Source organism: Geotrypetes seraphini, chromosome 17, assembly GCF_902459505.1.
Source record: "Geotrypetes seraphini chromosome 17, aGeoSer1.1, whole genome shotgun sequence".
NCBI classification, from domain to species: domain Eukaryota; kingdom Metazoa; phylum Chordata; class Amphibia; order Gymnophiona; family Dermophiidae; genus Geotrypetes; species Geotrypetes seraphini.
The window spans coordinates 9,525,836-9,548,691 of NC_047100.1; the positions used below are offsets into that span (position 1 = coordinate 9,525,836).

General features: G+C 44.2%; 1 protein-coding gene across 6 annotated transcripts in view; it reads right to left on the reverse strand.

Annotated features, from left to right (window-relative positions):
• Window positions 1-20,346, reverse strand: part of IQSEC1 (IQ motif and Sec7 domain ArfGEF 1) — an 819,058-nt gene extending 798,712 nt beyond the window's left edge. For 2 of the 6 annotated variants that reach the window (XM_033926775.1, XM_033926783.1), the window contains exon 1: window positions 19,799-20,345. In XM_033926775.1, coding sequence (XP_033782666.1) covers window positions 19,799-20,040 — 242 coding nt within the window. In that variant the 5' untranslated portion in view covers window positions 20,041-20,345. Of the gene's footprint in view, window positions 1-19,798 lie in introns of all 6 variants that reach the window. The other 4 variants (XM_033926776.1, XM_033926784.1, XM_033926777.1 and 1 more) reach the window with 3 other exon arrangements.
• Between the last annotated feature and the right edge of the window lie 2,510 nt (window positions 20,347-22,856).

A 22,856-nucleotide genomic window follows, 5' to 3' on the forward strand; every position in this document is an offset into this window, starting at 1 on the left:
CAATTAACATGTGAATTAGTTGGTGCTGTCATGCCTGCATGACAACAATTGCCATGCTTGTGCACTAAGGTCCTGATTCCATAAATGGTACTGAGGAGCACAATTGTCAATCATCTGTTAGGTGCTGTTTGTGGAATCATGACTAATGGTACCTAAGCAGTCTTAAGTACCAGTAGTCATTGAAACCTTAAGCGCACTCCATTTATGTCAGGCTTTTCTTGGCTTAAATGAGTAAACCTAAGCTAGGCCTACTGGAGCCTAAAACAAACCACACCCAAACTCTGCCCCTAACCACACCTACTTCAGGCACTTTTTATGAAATCTGGGCCTAACAGCATGCCCTAATTTGCCATTTTTTTTTTAAGTTTTCGGGCATTTTCTGTGTGATTTTCAGACAAAACCCCCTATACAAAAATCAACCCAATATACAATCTGAAACTTTTTTTTATTTATTTTTAAATTCTCAATGACAAATTTCTAGTCAGTTAAGTCTTTGATCTATGGCAGTGGTCTCAAACTCGCAGCCCGCCAGGTACTATTTTGATGCACTCTGCATATTTATCATAATCACAAAAGTAAACTAAAACCGTTTCTTGATCATCTGTCTCTTTAGCTATAAATGACAATATTATTATTAAGACTCAGCCAAAAGGAAAGATTTATAAACTATAAAGAGTTTTACCTCATGCAAAATTGTCATTTCTTTAACAAGACATTAACTATTTTTTCTGTGGCCCTCCAAGTACCAACAAATCCAAAATGCAGCCCTGCAAAGGGTTTCAGTTTGAGACCACTAATCTATGGTCACAAAAAGCCCACAAGCTTTTTCACCTTGAATTTTTCCATTATCGGAAACAAAAGAGAGCAAGGGAAAGACAACAGCTTCCTGATCAGTTTTCTGTCAAGTACACTCCCTTGTTATTCTTCAACTGTACGTGTTTTCCTCTTCATCCCCTGAAATAAAGCAAACTATTGTATTTCTTGTAGGAATGAGAGGGCAGCTCAGTTTTATCGGAGAACGCCAGTATCAGTTTCTTTGTTTCACTATCTTCTTGTACCACTACATGTCAGCATGGTCTTACGTCTAAATCTTCCCTAGAAGACTAATGCTTACATCCAAAACCTTAACCCAGATATACAAAAAGACAAATTTTAATTTGTCCAAACCTTTGATCTTCCAGTTTTCCTTTTATATGCATTGAAATACAAACACAGTTTGCTACTTATTATATTCTTATAAGCAGAAAAGAATTAATCTACATTTTATTTTCTTTCTGACTATTTTATGGTATACAGAGTTACTTCAAAAAGGTAGAAAAATCACTAAAGGTTCAAACAAGATTACTGGATTCTCTTGCATTGATTTATTGGTTGTGTATCCATTCAGCTTGGGGTGCTGAAATCCAAAGGAGACATATGGGATAGGGGGTGAGAGATTGATAAGTAGGGTTCAGGAGAGAGACCTTAAGGCAGGGGTGTCCAATGTCGGTCCTCGAGGGCCGCAATCCAGTCGGGTTTTCAGGATTTCCCCAATGAATATGCATGAGATCTATTTGCATGCACTGCTTTCAATGCATATTCATTGGGGAAATCCTGAAAACCCGACTGGATTGCGGCCCTCGAGGACCGACATTGGACACCCCTGCCTTAAGGAGTATCTGAGAATCTCCAAACTGTGAAACAATGTGACAAAGGGGTGGCTGCAACTAAAAGAATGCTGGTTTGCATATAGACAGGTATACTATAACCAGCAGAAGAAAAGAGGTATTAATGCATTAATTGGTTCCAGTGGTAAAGCGAGGATGAGAGGCACCTGGGGAGATGGCGCCCCTCCCCCATCCTCTTCTCCACATGCACAATGCTTCCTTTCCCCGTATCTCTGTAACATTCCTGGCACGAGCAGCAACCCCATAAGCTGCTGTCACACCAGCATTGGCTCTTTTTCTGACTTCACTTCCTAGGCACAGGTCCAGGAAGTGACATCACAGGAAGAGCTGATGCTGGCGTCACAGCAGGTTGGGGGTTGCTGATTGTGCCAGGAACGTCACAGAGGTACGGGGGAAGGGAAGTGGTACGCACATGCAGCAGTGGGGGCGGGAAAAGAGTGTGGGTGGGGGGGAGAGGAGGACGAGTGATTGCACCTTCACCAAGACAGCGCCCAGGGTGAACTGCACCTCCCCTTACTACGCCACAGATTGGTTCATTATTCAATTAAATTGCACATGAAAACTGAGTGCATGCAGATTTCATGGTGACACCAGGAAATACTTCTTCACCGAACGGGTGATTGATCGATGGAATAAACTTCCATGCCAAGTAGTCGAGGCTAGTAGCGTGCTCGACTTCAAAAGTCGATGGGACAAACAGGTGGGGGCGCTACAGAGTTATGCATAAAAGATGGGTACTCCAGGGAGGGAGGGTTCTTGAGTGGGAAGACTTGTTGGACTCCCGGCCCTCTTCTGCCGTCTTACTCTATGTTTTGAGTGTCATATATAGAATCCAGGGAATATGGAAGGAGGCAGATAAAGGCCAAATAGCTCATCTAGTCTTCCCATCTGCAGTAACCATTATCTCTTTCTCTCTCCGAGAGATCCCAGGCCCTTTTGAATTCAGACAGTCTTTGTCTCCACCACCTCTTCTGGGAGACTGTTCCATGCATCTACCACCCTTTTCGTAAAAAAACTATTTCCTCAGATTACTCCGGAGCCTATCACCTCTTAACTTCATCCTATGCCCTCTCATTGCAGAGTTTCCTTTCAAATTAAAGAGACTTGACTCATGCATATTTATATTACGTAGGTATTTAAATGTCTCTATCATATCTCCCCTCTCCCGCCTTTCCTCCAAAGTATACAGATTGAGATCTTTAAGTCTGTCCCAGTTTGCCTTCTGTTGAAAACCACGCACCATTTTAGTAACCATCCTCCAGACCGACTCCATCCTTTTTATATCTTTTTGAAGGTACACAACATTCTAAATGGCATACTATCTACCCTTTATACACAATCTATAATAATAAAACGCTAAGCACGCATGCACACTCTCGCTGCGTGTTCCCTGAGATCTGATCTGTCGGGATGTGGCCGGCAAGAGTGCGCATGCGCGCTTACTATGTGACGCACGGAGTGGCTGTTGTCGGCGGAGGGCAGACGCTGAAAAGGGCTAAGAAGCCGGTGGGAGCGGCGAAAGCACGCAAGGCATCGGGCCCCCCTACTCTCCATCTCGTGCAGCTCTCCCTCATAATCTGGCAATTTGTGGAAGACGCCTGGTAATGCCTCAATACGGACAAAGTTTATTTTTTAGTTCAAAGCCGCCGCCACAGCTCCTCTCTCGATCCCCGCCTGCATCGGAAGCCTTCTCCGATGCAGGTGCGGCTTGAGAGAGGAGCCGCACCGGCGGCTTTGAACTTTGTACTTCAGCAAAAAACTTCCATGAGAGGTGCAAGCGCAGAGCGCGCTTCACCCCGACATATGACCTCGCCGGCTGTGGACTGTGCCTTTGCTGCTGCGCTTTCCGGTACGCCTCCAAGCCGTGGCTCCTCCCCCCTGTCCCAGCCCCTCTCCTTCATGGCTGCGGAAGAGAATGGAGTGTGAGGCTTGATGGAAGTGTTTGTGTCTGGGTTGCAGGATGGTAAAGCTGCGGAGCTGGCAACAGGTACACGTGCATGCGTTTCTTCCCTCTCCTGGCCAAGACCCTGTAGATTAATGGCGGGCCTGGTTATAGGGGGACAGGGGAAAAGGTGCTGATGGACAGGGGGGGCAGAAAAAGGAAGGGAGGCATACTGCTGGACAGGGGGAGCAGGGATAGACAGGGGAAGAGGTGCTGAAGGTCAGGGGGGAGCAGAAAAAGGAAGGGAGGCGTACTACTGGACAGGGGGAGCAGGGATGGACAGGGGAAGAGGTGCTGATGGACAAGGGGGGCAGTAAAAGGAAGGAAAGCATACTGCTGGACAGGGGAAGCAGGAAAGAGGTGATGATGGATAGGGGGGAGGTAAAACAAAGGGAGAAGGGCTGCTGCTGGATAAGGGGAGCAGTGAAGGAGTGGTGGTGGACAGCCAAGGGAAAAAAAAAGACAGAAATACAGAAAGCGGCTAAGGAGAGAGAGAAAAAAAAAGAAATAAAGACAGACACACACACATATATTCTAACACCCGTTAATGTAACAGGCTATAAGACTAGTAGCCTAATAAACCATCAAATACACGCATGAAAAACTCTGGTGGCATTAGGGCATCCTTTACATGAGAGAAAACCTCTAATTATAAGAGATCAAAAGAAATAGGAGCAACATCTTTCCTTTTCTTTTATCAAGAGCCAGGTAAGACATAAAAAAATCATTAAAACTTTTATATGAAAGCATAAAGGACTGCCTAATTCAATACAGAACATTAGCAAGTTATATATTTTAATTTAGTGAGGGTTTTTTGTGCTTATGAAGGTAGTGGACTAATCAAACTGCCTGGATTAAAGCCATATATAATGCAGGCATTATGATCCAACATACAACTCTGCCACAAAGCTTCAGTCCCAATCTTCATTAGCCCTGCTATTCTAGTCATCAGGCTCTGTTAAACAGATCTTTAATCACAGATGTGTCATTCTGAGAATTTTTTGTTTGATCTGAGTAAAATGTTTCCTGGAATCTAGGCTGATTTCTGACATGCCACATGAGATTTAAACTAGAATATAAAGTCAGGCATTAATCCACTAGGCCTCAAACCTACACAGTAAGGGGTGGATTTTCAGACCATGGCGGAAAACAGATGAACTAATCCTGGATATTCAATGCTGGCATTCACGGTTCCCAGCATTGAATATTCAGGTATGTCCACTGATCTGGAAATTAACTGGGCACCATCCAATATTCGTAGGGTTACCAGATTTTCTTGAAGGAAAATCCGGACCCATGGCCACACACCCCTAGGCCTGCCCAGTTCCGTCCGTGTCACGTCCCATCCCCGCTCCAGCCCCACCCCCTTAACTTGTTCGTGATATACCCTGTGGTGCCTTATTAAATGTATTTTGAGCTTAATAAAGCAAAAATAAAAACCCAGAGAGCTATTTAACAGATCGCATTAAGGACGTCCAAACTGTGCCTAAGTTCCGTCCATAGAACTCAGGTCTATCTGAAGCCCAAAATATGCTGAAAAGTAGACCTCCTTTACAATACCTATAGGACCTAGTTTTACCATTGCTATTCAACTTGCTAGCTCACTGTGTAGCACACTGGTTAAACCTACAGCCTTCTACCCTAATGTTGCTGGTTCGAATCCCAGTCACTCTCTCTGATGGAAGAGACATAAATAAAAGCAATAAACAGATCCAACTCTCAGTATCACAATTATAATGAAAAATACCATAAAATCACCATTCTAATAACGTCATAATAAAAAAATATTATAATATTAAGGACAATGTTTGAACGTGTAACTCTCACTTAAAACCTGATTCTCTAAAGCAGGGGTGCCCAAAAGGTCGATCGCGATCGACCAGTAGATCGCGAAGGCAACGCGAGTCGATTGCGTTGTCTTCGCATTCTACGTGCTTCCCGACGCTGAAGTGCCGAGCCGACCAGCCTTCCCCACCTGACGTCAATTCTGATGTCTGAGAGGAAGTTCCGGGCTAGCCAAACGCTGCCTGGCTGGCCCGGAACTTCCTCTCCGACATCAGAATTGAAGTCGGGGGTGAAGGCTGGTCGGCACAACACTTCTGCGTCAGGAAGCAGGGAGCGCGCTTGGGGCACGGTGATTTGGGGGCCTGTTGCCTGGTGGCAGTGGCAGTGGCTTGGGGGAGGGCATGGAGAAAGAAAGAAAGGAGGCAGGCAGAAAGAAAGAGGATGGGGCAGGGAGAGAGGAAAAAAAAGTTGGCAGAGGGAATGAGATCTGGAAGCATACAGCAGGCTGAAAGAAGGGAAGAAATATTGGATTTACAGTCAGAAGAATAAAGAGCAACCAGCGACTCATGAAATCACCAAACAACAAAGGTAGGAAGAATGATTTTATTTTCAATTTGGTGATTAAAACGTGTCCGTTTTGAGAATTTATATCTGCTGTCTATATTTTGCACTATGGCCCCCTTTTACTAAACCACAATAGCGTTTTTTAGCGCAGGAAGCCCATGAGCATCGAGAGCAGCGCGGGGCATTCAACGCAGCTCCCTGCGCTAAAAGCCGCTATCGTGATTTAGTAAAAAGGGAGGAGGTATATTTGTATATTTTTGTATGGTTGTTACTGAGGTGACATTGCATAGAGTCATCTGCCTTGACCTCTTTGAAAAAAACCCCGAATATAAATGATAATTAACATTTTCTCTGCGTACAGTGTGCTTTGTGTTTTTTTTTAATATTATTGTTGGTAGATCATTTTGACTTGGTCATTTTAAAAGTAGCTTGCAAGCCCAAAAAGTGTGGGCACCCCTGCTCTAAAGGATACCTAAATATTTAGACGTCTAAACAGTGCTGAGCGCCACTGAGCGCGATTCTGCGCCTTACTTTAGACACACTTTGCAGAATCAGGGCCTAAGTGTTCCCGCATTAACTCAGCACACACTAATGTGAATATGCTAGCCAGTTAACACCTCCATGCCCATTTTCTGCCCATGACACTCCTCTAAAAATATTTTTAAAAATAATTGTGTGCTTAGAGCACACTAACAGGCAAAATACTGCAAATGCTTTAATTTGTTTTGCAGAAGCTTATTTCTCATGCGCTTTGTGCGTTATAGGGGCTAAAACCTCTTTAGTAAAATAGCCTCTTGGTTTGTGAATGTGCCTTAAAACATTTTGGTGCCCTTTTACTAAAGGTGCATTAAGGGCAGTGTCCATGGAGTAAACGTATTAAGCACACACAGCAGACACTAGAAAACAACTGGCATATTCGCATATCACTTCCAAGAAAATTGACCATTAGATGCTTAAGTGTACCAAACACTATTCTATAAAGTCACACATGACTGGTTTGGAGCATATATGCTAGGGAGTGAGCCTATGGGCACAGTGCTATATGACACACATCCTGTCAGTTACACACACCCTTGCCATACTAACATGCCAACAGTTACATCCTGGGGCATAGCCAGACATGACAATTTGGGTGGGCCTCATCCCAATGTGGGTGGGCATGTAGTATCCCCCCCCCCCTCGGGCGAGCCCAAAATTAATTTGAGCTGGCAGGAATCCCCAAGCCCCATTAGCTGTAGAGATCCTGGTTCAGCAGCCCAGAACACTCCCATACTCAAGTTTCCAGTTTTATTAAATTTGATATATCACTTATAATTGTCAATGCAGTGTACATAATTAAAAGGCTTAAAATATAAAATTTCATGGATAATCATAATTGACTAAGACATACAAACATGATTACAGGAGGAACGAGGGAACGATACTCACTGCAGCAGGGGCACCAGCAAACTAGACTTCCTCCCTTCTGCACATGTGCAAAAATTAAGTCACCACTAAACCAGCCTTCCTCCCTACTGTGCATGTGCAAACGGAGCATGTGCGGGAGAGGGGTGAGCTGCCGGAGGACTTCTTTTGGGCTGCCGGAGGACTTCTTCAACTGGTGGGGTTGGGGATCCCTGCCAGTCTAAACAAGGGTGCCACAATGTTGGGTGGACCTGAACCCAAAGTGAGTGGACCCAGGCTCAGCTGTGGCTATATCATTTCTATACAGGTGTAACTGATGGGATATTATATTTTAGGCGCCAATGGTGACTTGCACTAGTACTGTTTTGTTTTGTTCTATTTCTATCATTTAAATTTCTCCAGAATTCTACTGTTCAACGGCTCCCCCTTCTGCTTCTATTCCTTTCTCTCCTCTCTTCTACCTTCCAAAGTATTTAGATCAATGCTGTCTTGTTAAAATGTTTATTTTATTTTTATTTTTCCTCTAACTCTACTTTTCACTTCTCTATTACCCTCCAGGTACTTTAGTTAGATTGTGAGCCTTCGGGACAGTAAGGGAATTTTTCAAGTACCTTTCTTATTTCTAATCTTAATGTATATTTTCTGTAAACCGCTTAGAACCTAACGGATGTAGCGGTATATAAGAAATAAATTACATTACATTACATTACATTACTGTATAATGGTATAGAATTGATGCTCAGCATGCACCAAAGGGGTGCCTAAATTCGCATGCAACTTTATACAATTAATCCCTTATTGCATGAGCACCATATTACATACATTGGCAGATACAGCAGGAGCTCTTGTGCCAGCCCCACAGAAAATAAACAAAAAAGTGCCTTGGTGAAACAATCTGGCCACCATTGGCCCAGTCTCCCTGATCATAAAACTGGTAGACCTGCATTCTTTAGCAAGCAGGACAGAAGGTTTATGACTGCCATGTCAGTCAATATTTTCAAGTGCAAGATCAAAAAGCATTTGTGACATCTTCTACATCAGCATATTTCCATTTCCTAACCCTGGAATCCTAGAAATTATCAGTTCAATGTAAGATTATAATCTTTTCCTCTTTATATTTCAACCGATACTGAAGAGGGCTCATTTCCTTGAAAATGGAAACAGAAATGTATATATACAATATATATAGATACGCGAGAAAGCACAGAATTTTGGACTCACAATCTATAAAATGCCTGAGACATTTTGAAATTCTTCTCTGTAATGAGTCTTGACACAATAACAAAGACTGATATCTTTTTCCCTTCAAGGATAAAGTAACATTTAAGAAGGAGCTGCTTTATATTTTAAGTGGAAGGGCTCTTCTCCAATTGCAAATCATATTCTTACACAGTAAGAGTTTTAGCCATGGGCAGAACACAGTAATTATCTTTACTGAAGAAAGCTCAACCTGATTCTTATCAGACAATTGCAGGATTTTTTTTCCATAGCCAAACAGCGGTCCATAAAGGCAATATAATTGATTAAGCTTTAGCCCTATTGGGGGGGAAATTCATAAATAATACCATCATTTAAAAAAAAAAAAAAAAAAGCCTATTTTATAAAGGCAATAAATGAATCCAAACCTATTACTGAAGCAACAAGTGGGACTGCACCAAATACAAAATTATGACACATGTACCTTACAGAACCCCATCAGTTACACACACCCTTGGCCTTATTAACATGCCGCCTACAAAGATGTCACCAATCGCGTGTCAGTCGCGCTACGGCGCTGTTTGCAGAATTGTGGCTAATGTCAAAGGTAGAAACCGTAAATGTAGGCCAGGGTTTTGTAGGCCTATATTTTTGCCATCTTCCTTTGACGAGACTCATCTACAAGTTTATGTAATCTTTGGTATACCGTTTATAAAAAATATACCTAAACGGTTTACAAATATAAAAATATTGTTAAAATAAAATATAAACGTTAAAGTAAAAAGTGGGGGGGGGGAGCTTAAATACAAAGAAAAAATAAAATGTTAAAAGGGAGGGAGGAAACGGAAGGGCTTTAGCACACGGTCATTTCCAGCATAAACCACGCCTACTTTGACCTTAGGTGCCATTAAGCACCTCTGTAGATGAAATTATAGTGTCCTTTTTAGAGGCACCTGCGGGCGCCTACATTATTATTATTTTTATTTATTTATACATTTGTTACAATTTAAATAACAAACATAAAGGAATATCCACTTCATCATACATTATTTTTACGACTTTTTAAAACTTATTTTTATTTTATTGGAAAATATAAACCCAAAATAGCCAACACCACCACAATACAGCCACCTGAGCAGGTGCATGGTTTTTTCTTCAATACACCTGCTCATCATATTAACATAAGTAACAAGATAACAAGCACCCACTACCTCCCACTAACCCCAAAGTCAATAATCCACATCAGTCATCAGCCACAGATCAAACACAATGATGATGTCGTCAGTCCTGAAAATGCTGCCATCTGCTGTTAAACAAACCCACACTTTGGTGTTTGGTGGCATTTAGCTTATACATCTCATATCAATCATACAACTTAGTTATCATCAAACTGCAGTCAGGTTCGCACTCGGTGGCATAGTAAGGAGTGTGGTCCGCCCTGGTTGCAGTTTTGATCGGGGCACCAACATCCTTCCTCCACTCCGCCCCCCCTTGCCACTCTTCCCCCTGCCACGCGCACCCCTTCCCTTCCCCTATACAATTTTAACTTTGGCACAAGCAGCCAATAACTTGCTGCCCATGTCAGCTTCAGCACTCTCTCTGACGTCACTTCTGGGACCCACGCCTAGGATGTGATGTCAGAGATAACGCTGAAGCCAACTTGGGCAGCAAGTTGGTGGCTGCTTGCGCAAAAGTTAAAAGGTATGGAGAAAGGGCACACATGTATGACAGGGGGGTGGGGAAGAAGGCAGAAGAGGGCAAAGCAACACTGCCCCGGGTGCCGCTCACCCTCGTTGCGCCACTACTCGCATTGCTGCTTCCATGTAGACGCTACAACTATTCAAGCAGCCCTGATGGGTCACTAGCATCCCAACCTTGCCCAAGTACTGAAGATATTATTCTGTGTTCTTTGTACCTTCAGTCTACAGGCTACTAACCTACTGGCTTTGTTATTAAACTCAAAAAATTTGTTTCAAAAATTTCAAGTTATAATTTAAGTTTTCTAACTCATACTCTTGTATCTGTGCACCTCCTCCAATCACTTCAACAGCTCCTACTGTCCAAGTCAACGGTTGTGCTCAACTTCCCACTGACTGATTCTGGCCACTAATGCCACCACTTCTTCCCTGTGCTTATATCTGCAGTATGCCACAATAGAGATCAGCTAACCCCTAAAAGTGGCTTTCAACCTCTCCCAGACTGCTTTCACCGAAGCCTCAGCCCCAGAGTTCGGGAAAGATAGTCTAAGATAGCCTCTCTTAGGTACCTCTGGATATTGAGGTCTTCTAACAAGCTTTCATTCAATTGTCAAGTACCATGGTCACCCCCCATCTCTCCAAAATCATCCACACAGGGGCGTGGTCTGACCACATTATCGATTCAATAGCAGAGTCCACCACAATTCCCAACAGATCTCTATCTACAAAAACATACCGTAGTTTTCGCTCCATAAGACGCACCCACCTGTAGGGGAGGAAAAAATATTTTGAACCAAATGGTGTGCCCTGTAGTCTGTCCCCCCTCTGGTGGTCTAGTGGTAGGCTGGGACAGGGTACAGGGCACGCATAGAGGTAGACACGCGTAGTGGCAGCCAGCCGGCCCCAAACCAGCCTGCCTCAAGCCAGCCAGCCCCCCAGCCTCCCCCCATACCTTTTTTAATCATTCCCCCCAGTATTTTTAGATCAATCATCCCCCCAGTACTTTTAGATAATCCCCCCGTACCTGGTGGTCCAGCGTGTATCCCTCCCTCGCTAGCAGCACACAGGTCAGGAGTGCGAACATCAGCAATAAGCTTTCTGTGGTCCAGCTTGAGCCCGCGCTGTTTTCTATATGGCTTCGTCAGTTTTCGCAAGTCCTGTGAGAACTGACAAAGCCATTTAGAAAAATGTGCGGGCGCAAGGAGGAGCACAGAAAGCTTGCTGCTGATATCCACGCTCCTGACCTGTGTGCCGCTAGCGAGGGAGGGATACACACTGGACCACCAGGGACTGCAACGGAGGAGGAGGCAGCAGAGGGCAGGTAGCTGTTTTAAAAGGTGCAGCGACGACGGCAGCAAGTAGGTGGTTGGGTGGGTGTTTAGGTATGGCGGCAGGGTGTTTTAAAATGGTGTGGCTACGGCTGGCGGGTAGATGTTTAAAACGGTACGGTGGCGGGGTGTTCCAAAATTGTACCTTCTCTCCATAAGACGCTCCGAGATTTCCACCCACTTTGGGATGGAAAAAAGTGCATCTTATGGAGCGGAAAATACGGTAATCAATACGAGAGTAAGAATTGTGAACGCATGAAAAGTGGGTAAAATCTCTCTCCGTAGGATGAAGTCGCCACCACACACCACCACCTTCAGTGTTTCCACAAAGACATGGACTCCACCCCTACCTGCATTGTCTAGATGTGGAGCCATAGTCAAATTCAATATCCATCTATGACAAGGTCATCCTCCTTCATCTGCAGAATATGTAGCAAAGATTCTTTCAAAAAGTGGCATGTGAGGATTAAGTGACTTGCCCACAGTCACAAGGGTTTGAACCCACAACCTCAGGGTGCTAAGGCTGTAGCTCTAACCACTACACCACACTCTTTTTAAACATGTGTTCAAGTTCAAAAATCATGCATTGTTCCTGTAACACATATTAGTAATTACCCCCTAAATACAAATTGATTAGAAAGTATTATCTCCTGTGCAGTACTGGTATTTCTCATGATGATGGAAAGTGTGCTGCAGTGGTTAAAGCTACAGCCTCAGCACTCTGAGGTCGCGAGTTCAAACTCACATTGTTCCTTGTGACCCTGGGCAAATCACATGAGCTCCCTATCACCCTAGGTGCATTAGATAGATTGTGAGCCCGCCAGGACAGACAGCGAAAAATGCTTGAGTATCCGAAGAAATTCACGTAAATTGTCCAGAGCTCCCTTGGGAAAATGCTATAGAAAATTAAATACTGGCCGTGATCTCCTACTAGTCAACCTCAAGTACCAAGAGGGATTTTTAAACCTGCCCACTTCCATGTATTGAATCATTTCTATGCTGAAGGCCTCAAGTATGCTTTGGAATGTTTAGAATATAGTTTTCGCGTTCATTTGTTAAGTAAAACGGATCAAGTAGATGAAGGCCTTACGCGTCTTACCTAAACGAGAGGATCAATTGTTACAGCTGACATCCTGCTAAATGACACATCACATTAAACTTCACAATCAATCAACAACTCTGGCTTGTGACTTGAATTCCTTGGACACTTCCTTTCTGAATCGATTGAAGTGGAATTCAGAGTGAGATGTTGGCCTACATTCCTCACTTCTACAATAAAAGCAACTCGGCATGTATGAAAACCAAATATAATGCAAAAAAAAAAAATACATTTTCTTTCAGTTCTACATTAGCAAAGCAACAAAACAACAAAAGAACCAGAGGTCCAACTTCGTCTGCAGTGAAAAAACAGACCAGAGCAAACAAACCAAAACTGCAGACTTGTACACGGTGCAGGCAAATTTTATTTTGACAAATAAATCTTAACTAAAAACCTTTTACCAGACGGGGGACCCAACACGGTCCGTGTTTCGGACAACCTTCATCAGGGGTCCATGGTAATAAAGGTAAAAAGAAAAATATCACAAAAAGAAGCCTGGAAAAATAGCGTTTGGTAGCACACCAGTGAATCTCCGAAATGCACTACAAGTTCTACATTAGCACCACAGAGATGTTCATTTGCTAATATACCCTCCTCCTTATATTTAGCTCATGTTGGTCAGCTGTTTTGCCAGCGCTGAATATCCAGGTATGGGTTGGCTGGTGCTGTTACTATTTGGCAAAATGCCTAACACTATATACTTCACCAAGGACGCTGAGGTCACAGAATCGTTGGTTGTTAGAAAAGGGAATAATCTATGATATGTACGGATCATATATTCATGTTTCTCTATAGCTGGACCCATTTGTTTGCTCAGGCTTTTCTAAGCTAATATCTTTTCTTCCTGAATGTCATCTTCTTCTGCGGGTTACCAGATCTGTTTTGGTTTACTGCGAAGTAATGGTAGTAGATGAATGGCTGAGATGTAATCTATATGCTAAAATGGTATAATTTTATGATTTTTAATGATGTGATTTCTTATGATGTTTAAATTTGAATTGTGTACAGTATGTGACACTGTGAGCTGCCTTGGATAAAGGTGGATTAGAAATGTTTTAAATAATTTTTTTATTATTTAAGTACTAGGCAAAGTTAGGGCAGTCTTTTTTCTGTCATTTTATCCAGGCTCAGTGAGTAGACTTAATATTACAGTTAATTGGATACATGTTGCAGTTTCTTGTATAAGAAAAATATTTACAATGCTTGATTTAAGACATATAAGCAGAGTGTGTCTTGTGGACTCAATCTCCCAGAGTGCTTGGCTCCACCCTGGGGCTGTAGCCCACCCTTCTTCAGCTTCCGGGAGAGAAAAAGAATCCATTTTGTGACACCACATGGCTGTGTGAAACCTTAGGACAAAGCATTGTCTCTTCATTGAGTTTTCGCCCTTTATTTCTGCTAGCCTAATACAGCTTAGGTCCAGTGACTAAGTCTAGAGCACAGTGTTATTCCCCACAAGGTATGTGGTTACACTCCCACCTTCCCTGCATATAGGACATGCTGGTTGAGTGTAGAGATTCTGTAAGAGCTGAACTGCCTTGAAATCTTCAGAACTGTAAGTGCTTATTCTTTGCTTTAAGTTATTAAAGAAGTTTGTTCAAAAGACTACAGAGTCTAGCTTGATAGCACTAAGGTTATGGAAATAAAAGGGTTTAACTGGCTGGGACTGTTAGGGAAATTGCCAGCCTAACATAGAGAAAATCTTTGAGCAGTCCCTGGCTAATCTGAGGGTGCCCTGTTTTAATACCCAGCTCTGCCCAAGTTCCATCCCAAACCACCCCAGCACTTTCCAATAATCCAATAATGCCAAGACACTCTGATCAGATATTCAGAGGCGTTTTCTAGATCAGTGTCCTTTAAACTTTGTCGAGCCATGGTACATTAAGGGCTCCTTTTATCAAGCCGCGCTAGTGGGGTTAGCGTGTGCGACTTTTAATCATGTGCTAACCCCTGCGCTGGCCAAAAAAACTACCGTCTGCTCAAGGCAGGCGTTAGCGGCTAGCACGGCTTGATAAAAGGAGCCCTAAATGTAGTAGCCGCGGCTTGAGACATCTGGAAGTGCATGGACGTCACTGTGATTTTGTCCACATATGAACGAAGGCCCTCCAGACAGGCCCTGAGCTGCCAGCAGGGGGTGCCAGCAGGGAAGAGGGCCAGAGAGGAGAGGCGCTGGCACAAGTCAGCCGGTGCCGGCATCTCTCCTCCTCCCCAGTGTGTCACAGCACACCTGAAATCTCATGAGGCACACTAGTGTGCAGCAGCACACAGTCTGTGATACACTTTTCTAGATAATGCTACTGAAAATCCTGGTATAGACCTTGTCAGTAAGACTTGCCTGACAGCAGCCATTCCTATCCATTAAAGTCCTACTGAATATCATCCCCATTCTTTTTTAGAGCAAAACTATATAGAGCACAGAGGGGTATATTAATTAAATGGCATCAAAATTCAGACTCTGGGATGACGCCCACTGAGCTATAATGATAGCTCTGCGTGGAACAACCATTATAGAATAGTAGTGTAAGTTTGCAGTTTCATTCGTAACGGTAGATGTGAGCACTATGTCATGTGAAAGGCTGGTGTAAATTCTCATGCCTAACTTTTGTCTGCCCGGGAAATATCGCATCCATTATAAAGGGTTACGTTTGGGTCTTTCTGAGTTTACACTGTACTGCTCCATTTTATTTTAAGTGAGCCGTACAATTTTATGCTGTTAGAAGAGCACGGAGGATTAATGATGCGAAGAAGGCAGCTGAACCAGATCTGCAGCAGGTTTGTCACGCTGTGACTGTGCATGGCTGTCTCTGTGCTGTGGGACTGCAGTTGTGGAATGCCCTCCCTGGCTCATTACGTTGCTGTACTTCTTTCTAGCTGTTTAAAAAAAAAAAAAAAAGAACAACTCTTCAAGACATCTATTTGTGAGAGCTTTCCCGATTGCGTGATGGAGAATTTATCAGTAAAGATTGGAAAAGATCTGTAGGTTTGTGAGTGTCCCTATTTTTGTATTTTTAATTGTGTATGTTATTTCGTAAACCGCTTAGCTGAAGTTGAGCTATAAAGTATAAATAAACTGCGATTCTAGGCAGCAGCAATTTCTTGGGTGCCATAAATATGGCCCTACTAGGATAAATCAGCATTGGTGCACTTAAGTTTGGTCACCAACAATTGTGCCAAGCAGTGGCATGGTGAGGGTGAGAGGTGCCCGGGGCAGTGGCACCCTTTCCCTGCTATGGTCTCCACCCCTCCCACACTCCTTTCCTGACCCTCCTGCCATGTTGTTCACCGCCGCGAACAACAACTTCAACGTGCTCATCATAACTGCTCTCCCTCTGACATCACTTCCTATGTGCAGTGCCCATAAGTGACGTCTGCGGGAGCCGACACGGTTGCAAGGGGCACGTTGATGCTGTTGCTCATAGCGGTGAGCAAACTACAGGTACATGGAAGGGAGCGGGAGGAGGAGTGGGAAGAGGTGGGGGGCAGAGAGGAGGAGGGGTGCCAGCGCCCCCATCATGATGGTGCCTGGAGCGGACTGCCTCCCTGCCAACCCCTTACTACAACTGGTGCCAAGACAATGGCAGCCTTAACCCTAGGTGCCCAAATTGTGCCCTGAGTTGCGCATCATTGCCTATAGTCCTTCCATGTTTACGCCCTTCGCATGTTGAGCGCTAAGCAATATTGGCACATATAGAATAGCACCTGGTTCTTATGCATGTAAACTCAAATTAGTGGCACTTATCATGCACATAAGTTCTATTATTCTCTAATTTATGGTTTATCAAACTTGATGTACCACATTCCATACAAAACAGGCAATTTACAATAAAAAAAAAAAATTTTAACATAAGAAAATAAAATAAAATGGAATGCCAGCATTTCTTTAAAAATAAACCAGGATAACACAAGGTAGAGTAGATCAGACAAGCGGTGGGGTCCCAGAATGCCAAAAATAGAAAACCGTATTATACAAATGTGTTTTCAGTGCTGTTCTAAACTTAATATACCGTATGAGGGCTCAAATCAGAGGTCTTTGGGTAAAGAGTTCCAAAGAGATGGTGCTAGAAAAAATGTACATTGCCTGGTAGATTCCTACTGAGTAGTGTTTATGGGGGAGGGGGACAAAAAGATAAACATCATGGAGGACTCACAATGCTAGTACAGGTGTATGAAGTATAAGGCGTGAAGAAAAATAGCAAGGCTTTATGAGTGTCCCACTGCTCTGATACAACTTCCTGTGGGTGGGACATGGCAGAGGAAAGGCCCTGCCATCCAGAGACAGCCTTTAATACTTTCTCTGCTGCTGTAGTGTTTGGAGGACCCAGCAGGAGGGTGAGAAGTACCAAGCCTGCAGGGGGCCATCTTGGACCTGGCGCCCAGGACCCACTGAGTCCCAGCTATGTCACTGGACACCCCCCTTTATCCCTACATTATATCCATTTAAGTGAAATTGAAATTAATGTAACATGATATGGTTTAGCGTTACACCTGTGTGGCAACTGGTCTTCTTCAGTGAAGGTTGCAGATTCTCACAAGACGGGCTGCATATAATGTGCAAAACTTCTGAAAGCTTGTAAATCATCAATAAATATCTCTGATTAATTCTGATCCCCAACATCAAATCAACTTAGCAGATTTCAAATCCTCAGACTAGTCAACACAGCTCGAAGAAATGGTTTGCAAACTGCATGAAAGAAAACTTCATAAAATAAAAGCTATATTGTAATCAGTCATTCCTAATCTAGCAGAAATATCTCTAACAAGTAGGAACTTTATCATCCAAACCCACTTGCAGCACATTGAGGTAATAGTCACTGCCAAAACAAGGAAGACAAATATCTTAAAACATTGAAAATTATTGTTCAACTGTACTGCTAAATTATTATTCAACTTAAAACCTGAATTAAAGAAGGAAAACTTTTTGGAAACCCACTTTTTTTTTTTTTTTTTAGAATACAGAGTGGTAAACAGTTCTAAAGCTAAAAACAAACCTTAGAAAACAAACAGATTATTTACTGTAGAAAGCTGCATGCAGTGTTTACTTAAAAAGTAATTTTCTCATTCCCCAAAGGGATCTCTATCTGGAGCAATCAGTTTAACCAGCTTGTAGAATAATATACATCAGGAGAAATCCCTTTGCAGTTTGCAATATCATTGGAATACAATGCCTGCCCACTCATTTCAGTGGATTCAATCGAGTACTATCTTTAGCATAAGCAGGAAGTGATCAAAAATAACCGAGTTGAGCAATTTTCAGGTTTCAAGCCATCAAAACAATTCGAGAGAGACCAAAACACACCTCCTACTGCATAGTCTACTTAAAGCGATTCTGGCCTTTTTCACCTTCCCCCCACCCTGCCCTGCAAATTAGTAACATAGTAACATAGTAGATGACGGCAGATAAAGACCCGAATGGTCCATCCAGTCTGCCCAATTTAAATAATTTTTTTTTTTTTTTTCTTCTTAGCTATTTCTGGGCAAGAATCCAAAGCTTTACCCGGTACTGTGCTTGGGTTCCAACTGCCGAAATCTCTGTTAAGACTTACTCCAGCCCATCTACACCCTCCCAGCCATTGAAGCCCTCCCCTGCCCATCCTCCACCAAACGGCCATACACAGACACAGACCGTGCAAGTCTGCCCAGTAACTGGCCTTAGTTCAATCTTTAATATTATTTTCTGATTCTAAATCTTCTGTGTTCATCCCACGCTTCTTTGAACTCAGTCACAGTTTTACTCTCCACCACCTCTCTCGGGAGCGCATTCCAGGCATCCACCACCCTCTCCGTAAAGTAGAATTTCCTAACATTGCCCCTGAATCTACCACCCCTCAACCTCAAATTATGTCCTCTGGTTTTACCATTTTCCTTTCTCTGGAAAAAATTTTGTTCTACGTTAATACCCTTTAAGTATTTGAACATCTGAATCATATCTCCCCTGTCTCTCCTTTCCTCTAGGGTATACATATTCAGGGCTTCCAGTCTCTCCTCATACGTCTTCTGGCGCAAGCCTCCTATCATAGGGATTTTTCGTTTCGTTATCACTGCAGTGCTTCCAAAACCTGACAAGAAAACGGCAAATGTAAAATCCTCTGCAGTTAACAATAACCTGTGTAATTACCGAGAACTCCCCGCATGCTGTATAGGGCTATAATCCTAGATGTATGACGTCAATCAGGCGTTCAACAAACAGTGCAGTTCATTCAAAGTGTTCCTTTAGCAAAAGCAACCTCTCTGGTGAGCATTAAATCTCACTGCCAGAGAAGGTGGATTTATTTTTGTTTTGCATCTTGTCAATGTAAATCTGCGAGTGCCAGTTCTGAACTTTTCGCAAGGGGAAAGAGCACAGACATGCCTTTCTAAACTATTTTAAAAAAATAAAAAAAAAAAAGTGACAGGGCCGCCTCCGTAGAATAAGAAACTCTACAGGACGCAGCTAAGGTGCAATTTTGTGAACTTAAAAAAAAAACTGCCAATTCATCGGCTGCCTCTTCTTCGCTATTAAATAATAAGGGGGTGGGGGAGCCATTAGAAGATGCACTTATGTGGTTTGGGCTTCATCTGAAATATGGACCTATAGTTATGGCACAGATGATATTATATGAAGTGACAAAGTGGCACCCTCCGACCAGATAACAAATAAATCAGAGGTCATGCTATGAAAAATCTGTGTTTTGCACTTTCCCAGGGATACACTGGGAGACTTTAAGGGCATGCTATATTGTGCTATTAAAAATGCCCCGAGAAAAGAGGGGAGAAAGAAGAATTTGCCTGAAAAATGTAGCAAGGAGGCAAGGGAGATGTCAGAGAACAACCCGTAAAAGCACACGAGAATCCCCCTTTCTAAGAGACTTTCTTAGTGCCTGGGACATTTTGAAAGTGGACTTCTCTTGTGGGGTTGTTTTTTTTTTTTTTTTTTTAATGATTTATAATAAAGTCACCCTGGGTTTGTTCTCCGACATCGCAAAAAAAAATGCACCGGCAGATTGAGAGATGCAAAACCGGTCCTGCTTCACTGGGCTCTGCAGACCTGGCAGCGGTTTTCCTCACAGCACCTGCTCTCTAGGTCACTCGGCCTCTTCCACTGCGCAGACACTTAACCCCGGGCGGGAGCTCCTTACTTTTCGCGCTTCTCCCGGATGGCCCCCCGCGGCGAGGGCTGGCGCGGGCGGCACGCGGCCAGGTGCCGGCGGTGCTCGTCCTGCAGGCAGGCGTTGTCGCGGTACAGCTTGGCCACTTGCCGCTCCAGCTCGTCGATCCGCCGCCTCTGCTTCTCCAGCAGCTCCTGCTGCGCCGCCACGATCTTGTTCAGCTCGCTCAGGTACTCGGCAGCCTTGCTCGGGTTCTCCGCCGCGCTCTCCATAGCGCCCCCCCCCCCCCAAAAAAAAAAATAAATAAATAAGGGCGCGAAGTGCCAGGAATCCCGCGGAGTCAGGGCTGCCCGGGGGGCCTCCTGGGCTTCGCCATGCTCACGGTGGCCTCTCGCCCGAGTTCTACTGGGGCGAAGCGGCGGCTGACAGGAGGAGGAGGGGGGGGATTAGCCGGCACAGTCCGATCGGCTCGATGCGATCTCTCCCTTCCTCTCTCTCACTTCGCTGGTGGCCGGAGAGAGATCCTGTTGCACTGGCACAGCAGGTCTAGGAAGCTGCTCTTGGACGGCTGCAGCCGGGGGGGGGGGGGGAGGGGAGGGCTCTGGTCTGACGATGCGCCTTCCCTCGCGGAAAGTATCGCTTTTAATAAGCCGGATTGAATTGCGGGAGCAGCCGCGCCTCGGTCTCGCTCGTGGCAGGACTCGTGTCTTTCCCTTCAGGCGCGCGGGGAAAAGCAGCGGTGGAAAGAAAGTGACACCGTGAGGGATTTAAGCAAGTCGTCCTGTTCTGGGGTTTGGGTTTTGTTTTTGTTTTTTTGTGAGGAGAAATGATTCTTCCCAGTGACGTCTACTCTCCACAGAAATCCTCAGCGCTTTTGGCGGGCTCCTTCCTCCTCTGAGCAGTCTGGGAAAAGTGTTGCTCTGAACGCTCGAGCGCAGCGCGTGGCCGTCCCCAAAATGTAATGTAATGTCATTTATTTCTTATATACCGCTACATCCGTTAGGTTCTAAGCGGTTTACAAAAAATATACATTAAGATTAGAAATAAGAAAGGTACTTGAAAAAAATTCCCTTACTGTCCCGAAGGCTCACAATCTAACTAAAGTACCTGGAGGGTAATAATAATAATAAATAATAATTTTATTCTTATATACCGCCATACCCAGCGAGTTCTAGGCGGTTTACATTAAATTAGATTAGGATCCGCATAGACTTGTAGATTTACAACAAATTTATCGGATTTACAACAACTGTAGCCAAAACTTGGCAGATGAAAAGGGAAATTTACAACAAGTTTAGCCAACTTCGTAGATGAAGAGGGCAGAATTACAACAAATTTATCGGATTTACAACGGATTTGGTCAGACTTGGTGGATGAGGAAGGAAGTGGGTAGGAGAAGCAGGGGGAGATAGGAGCTATCGTGAAGGGGAAGAGTCGGGTAGGGGGCCCTGAGAATATCTGAAGGGTCGGTTAAGGGTCTTGTTTGCTGAAAAGGTAGGTTTTGAGTGATTTTCTGAAGTCGAGGTAGGTGGGGGCCTCGAGTATCATTTGGGCTAGCCATGGGTTTATCTTGGCTGCTTGGAAGGCGAGGGTTTTATCTAGGAATCTTTTGAGTTGACAAAGCTTTGGCGAAGGGAATGCGAACAGCTGAATTCTGCGGGATTTCTTGTTGGTGCAGTGAAGATTTAAGTGGGGAGTGATGTATCTTGGCGAAAGACCATTTATCGATTTGTAGCAAATGCATGCGAATTTGAAAAGCACTCTGGATTCGAATTGCAGCCAGTGAAGTTGGTTGTAGTATGGGGTGATGTGTTCCCATTTCTTCAGGCCATAGATGAGGCGAATGGCGGTGTTTTGGATCGTTTTTAGTCTCCTGGTGGTTTTCTTTGTGGCGCTCAGATAGATAATGTTGCAGTAGTCCAGAATGCTGAGAATGGAGGATTGTACTAGTAGGCGGAAGGAGGTGTTGTTGAAGAATTTTTTTATGGTACGGAGTTTCCAAAGTACCATGAAACATTTCCTGACAATGAGGTCTGTGTTGTTTTCTAAGGATAGGTTTTTGTCTAGGATGACTCCCAGTATTTTTAAGGTGGGTTCTAGGGGGAAGGTCATTCCTTTCAGATGAATTGTGGTGTTTTTGATTTTTTCCTTGGGGGTGGCTAGAAAAAATTTTGTTTTGTCCGGGTTTAGTTTCAGCCTGAACGATAGCATCCAACGTTCAATCTGTTTGAAAATATTTGTAATGTAGTCAAGTAGTTCTGGTGTGAAATTGGTAAGGGGGATGGCTATTGTGATGTCGTCTGCATAGATGAAAAATTTGAGTTTGAGAGTGTGAAGGAGGTTGCCTAGGGAGGCCAGGTAGATGTTGAATAGAGTGGGGGATAGGGGGGAGCCCTGCGGGACGCCACAGGTGTTGTCCCAGCTATGTGAGATATTGTTGTCCTTGAGTACCTTGTAGGATCTATTTTTTAGGAACCCCTGGAACCAGTTGAGGACCTGATCGGATATGCCAATGTGTGCCAGGCATTCGAGGAGTATGGTGTGGTCGACCAGGTCAAAGGCACTGCTTAGGTCTAGAGAAGTGAAAAGTAGAGATAGAGGAAAAATAAAATAAATAAACATTTTAACAAGACAGCATTGATCTAGATACTTTGGAAGGTTGAAAATACCCGAACAGTGGTAACATATAGGTCACCGAGACTCGGGGGGGGGGCGCAAATAGGGCAGTTGCCCGGGGCCCCCGTGAGCTGGCATAGCCTCCCCCTTGAAGGACCTGCAGCTCAGCGCGGCCCCCGGTCCCCCCCCCCGACTTGAGTCAGCAGCCGCGATGAAGGACGGGAAGGTCCCACGATGACTGCAACTGCCCGCTTTGCTCAGGAAGATGTAAGTGACGTCGGGGGGGGGGGACCGTCAGACGCAGTCATCGCGGGACCTTGCCTCAGTTCCCTGCGTCTGCCAGTCCACCCTCCTCCGACGTCACTTGCTTCTTCCGGAGCAGAACCGGCAGAGGCAGTCAGGACAAGTCAACTATTCATCCCGGAGAATTAGACCTCACTGGGATGTTAGAATCTTCACGGATTGAGATTTC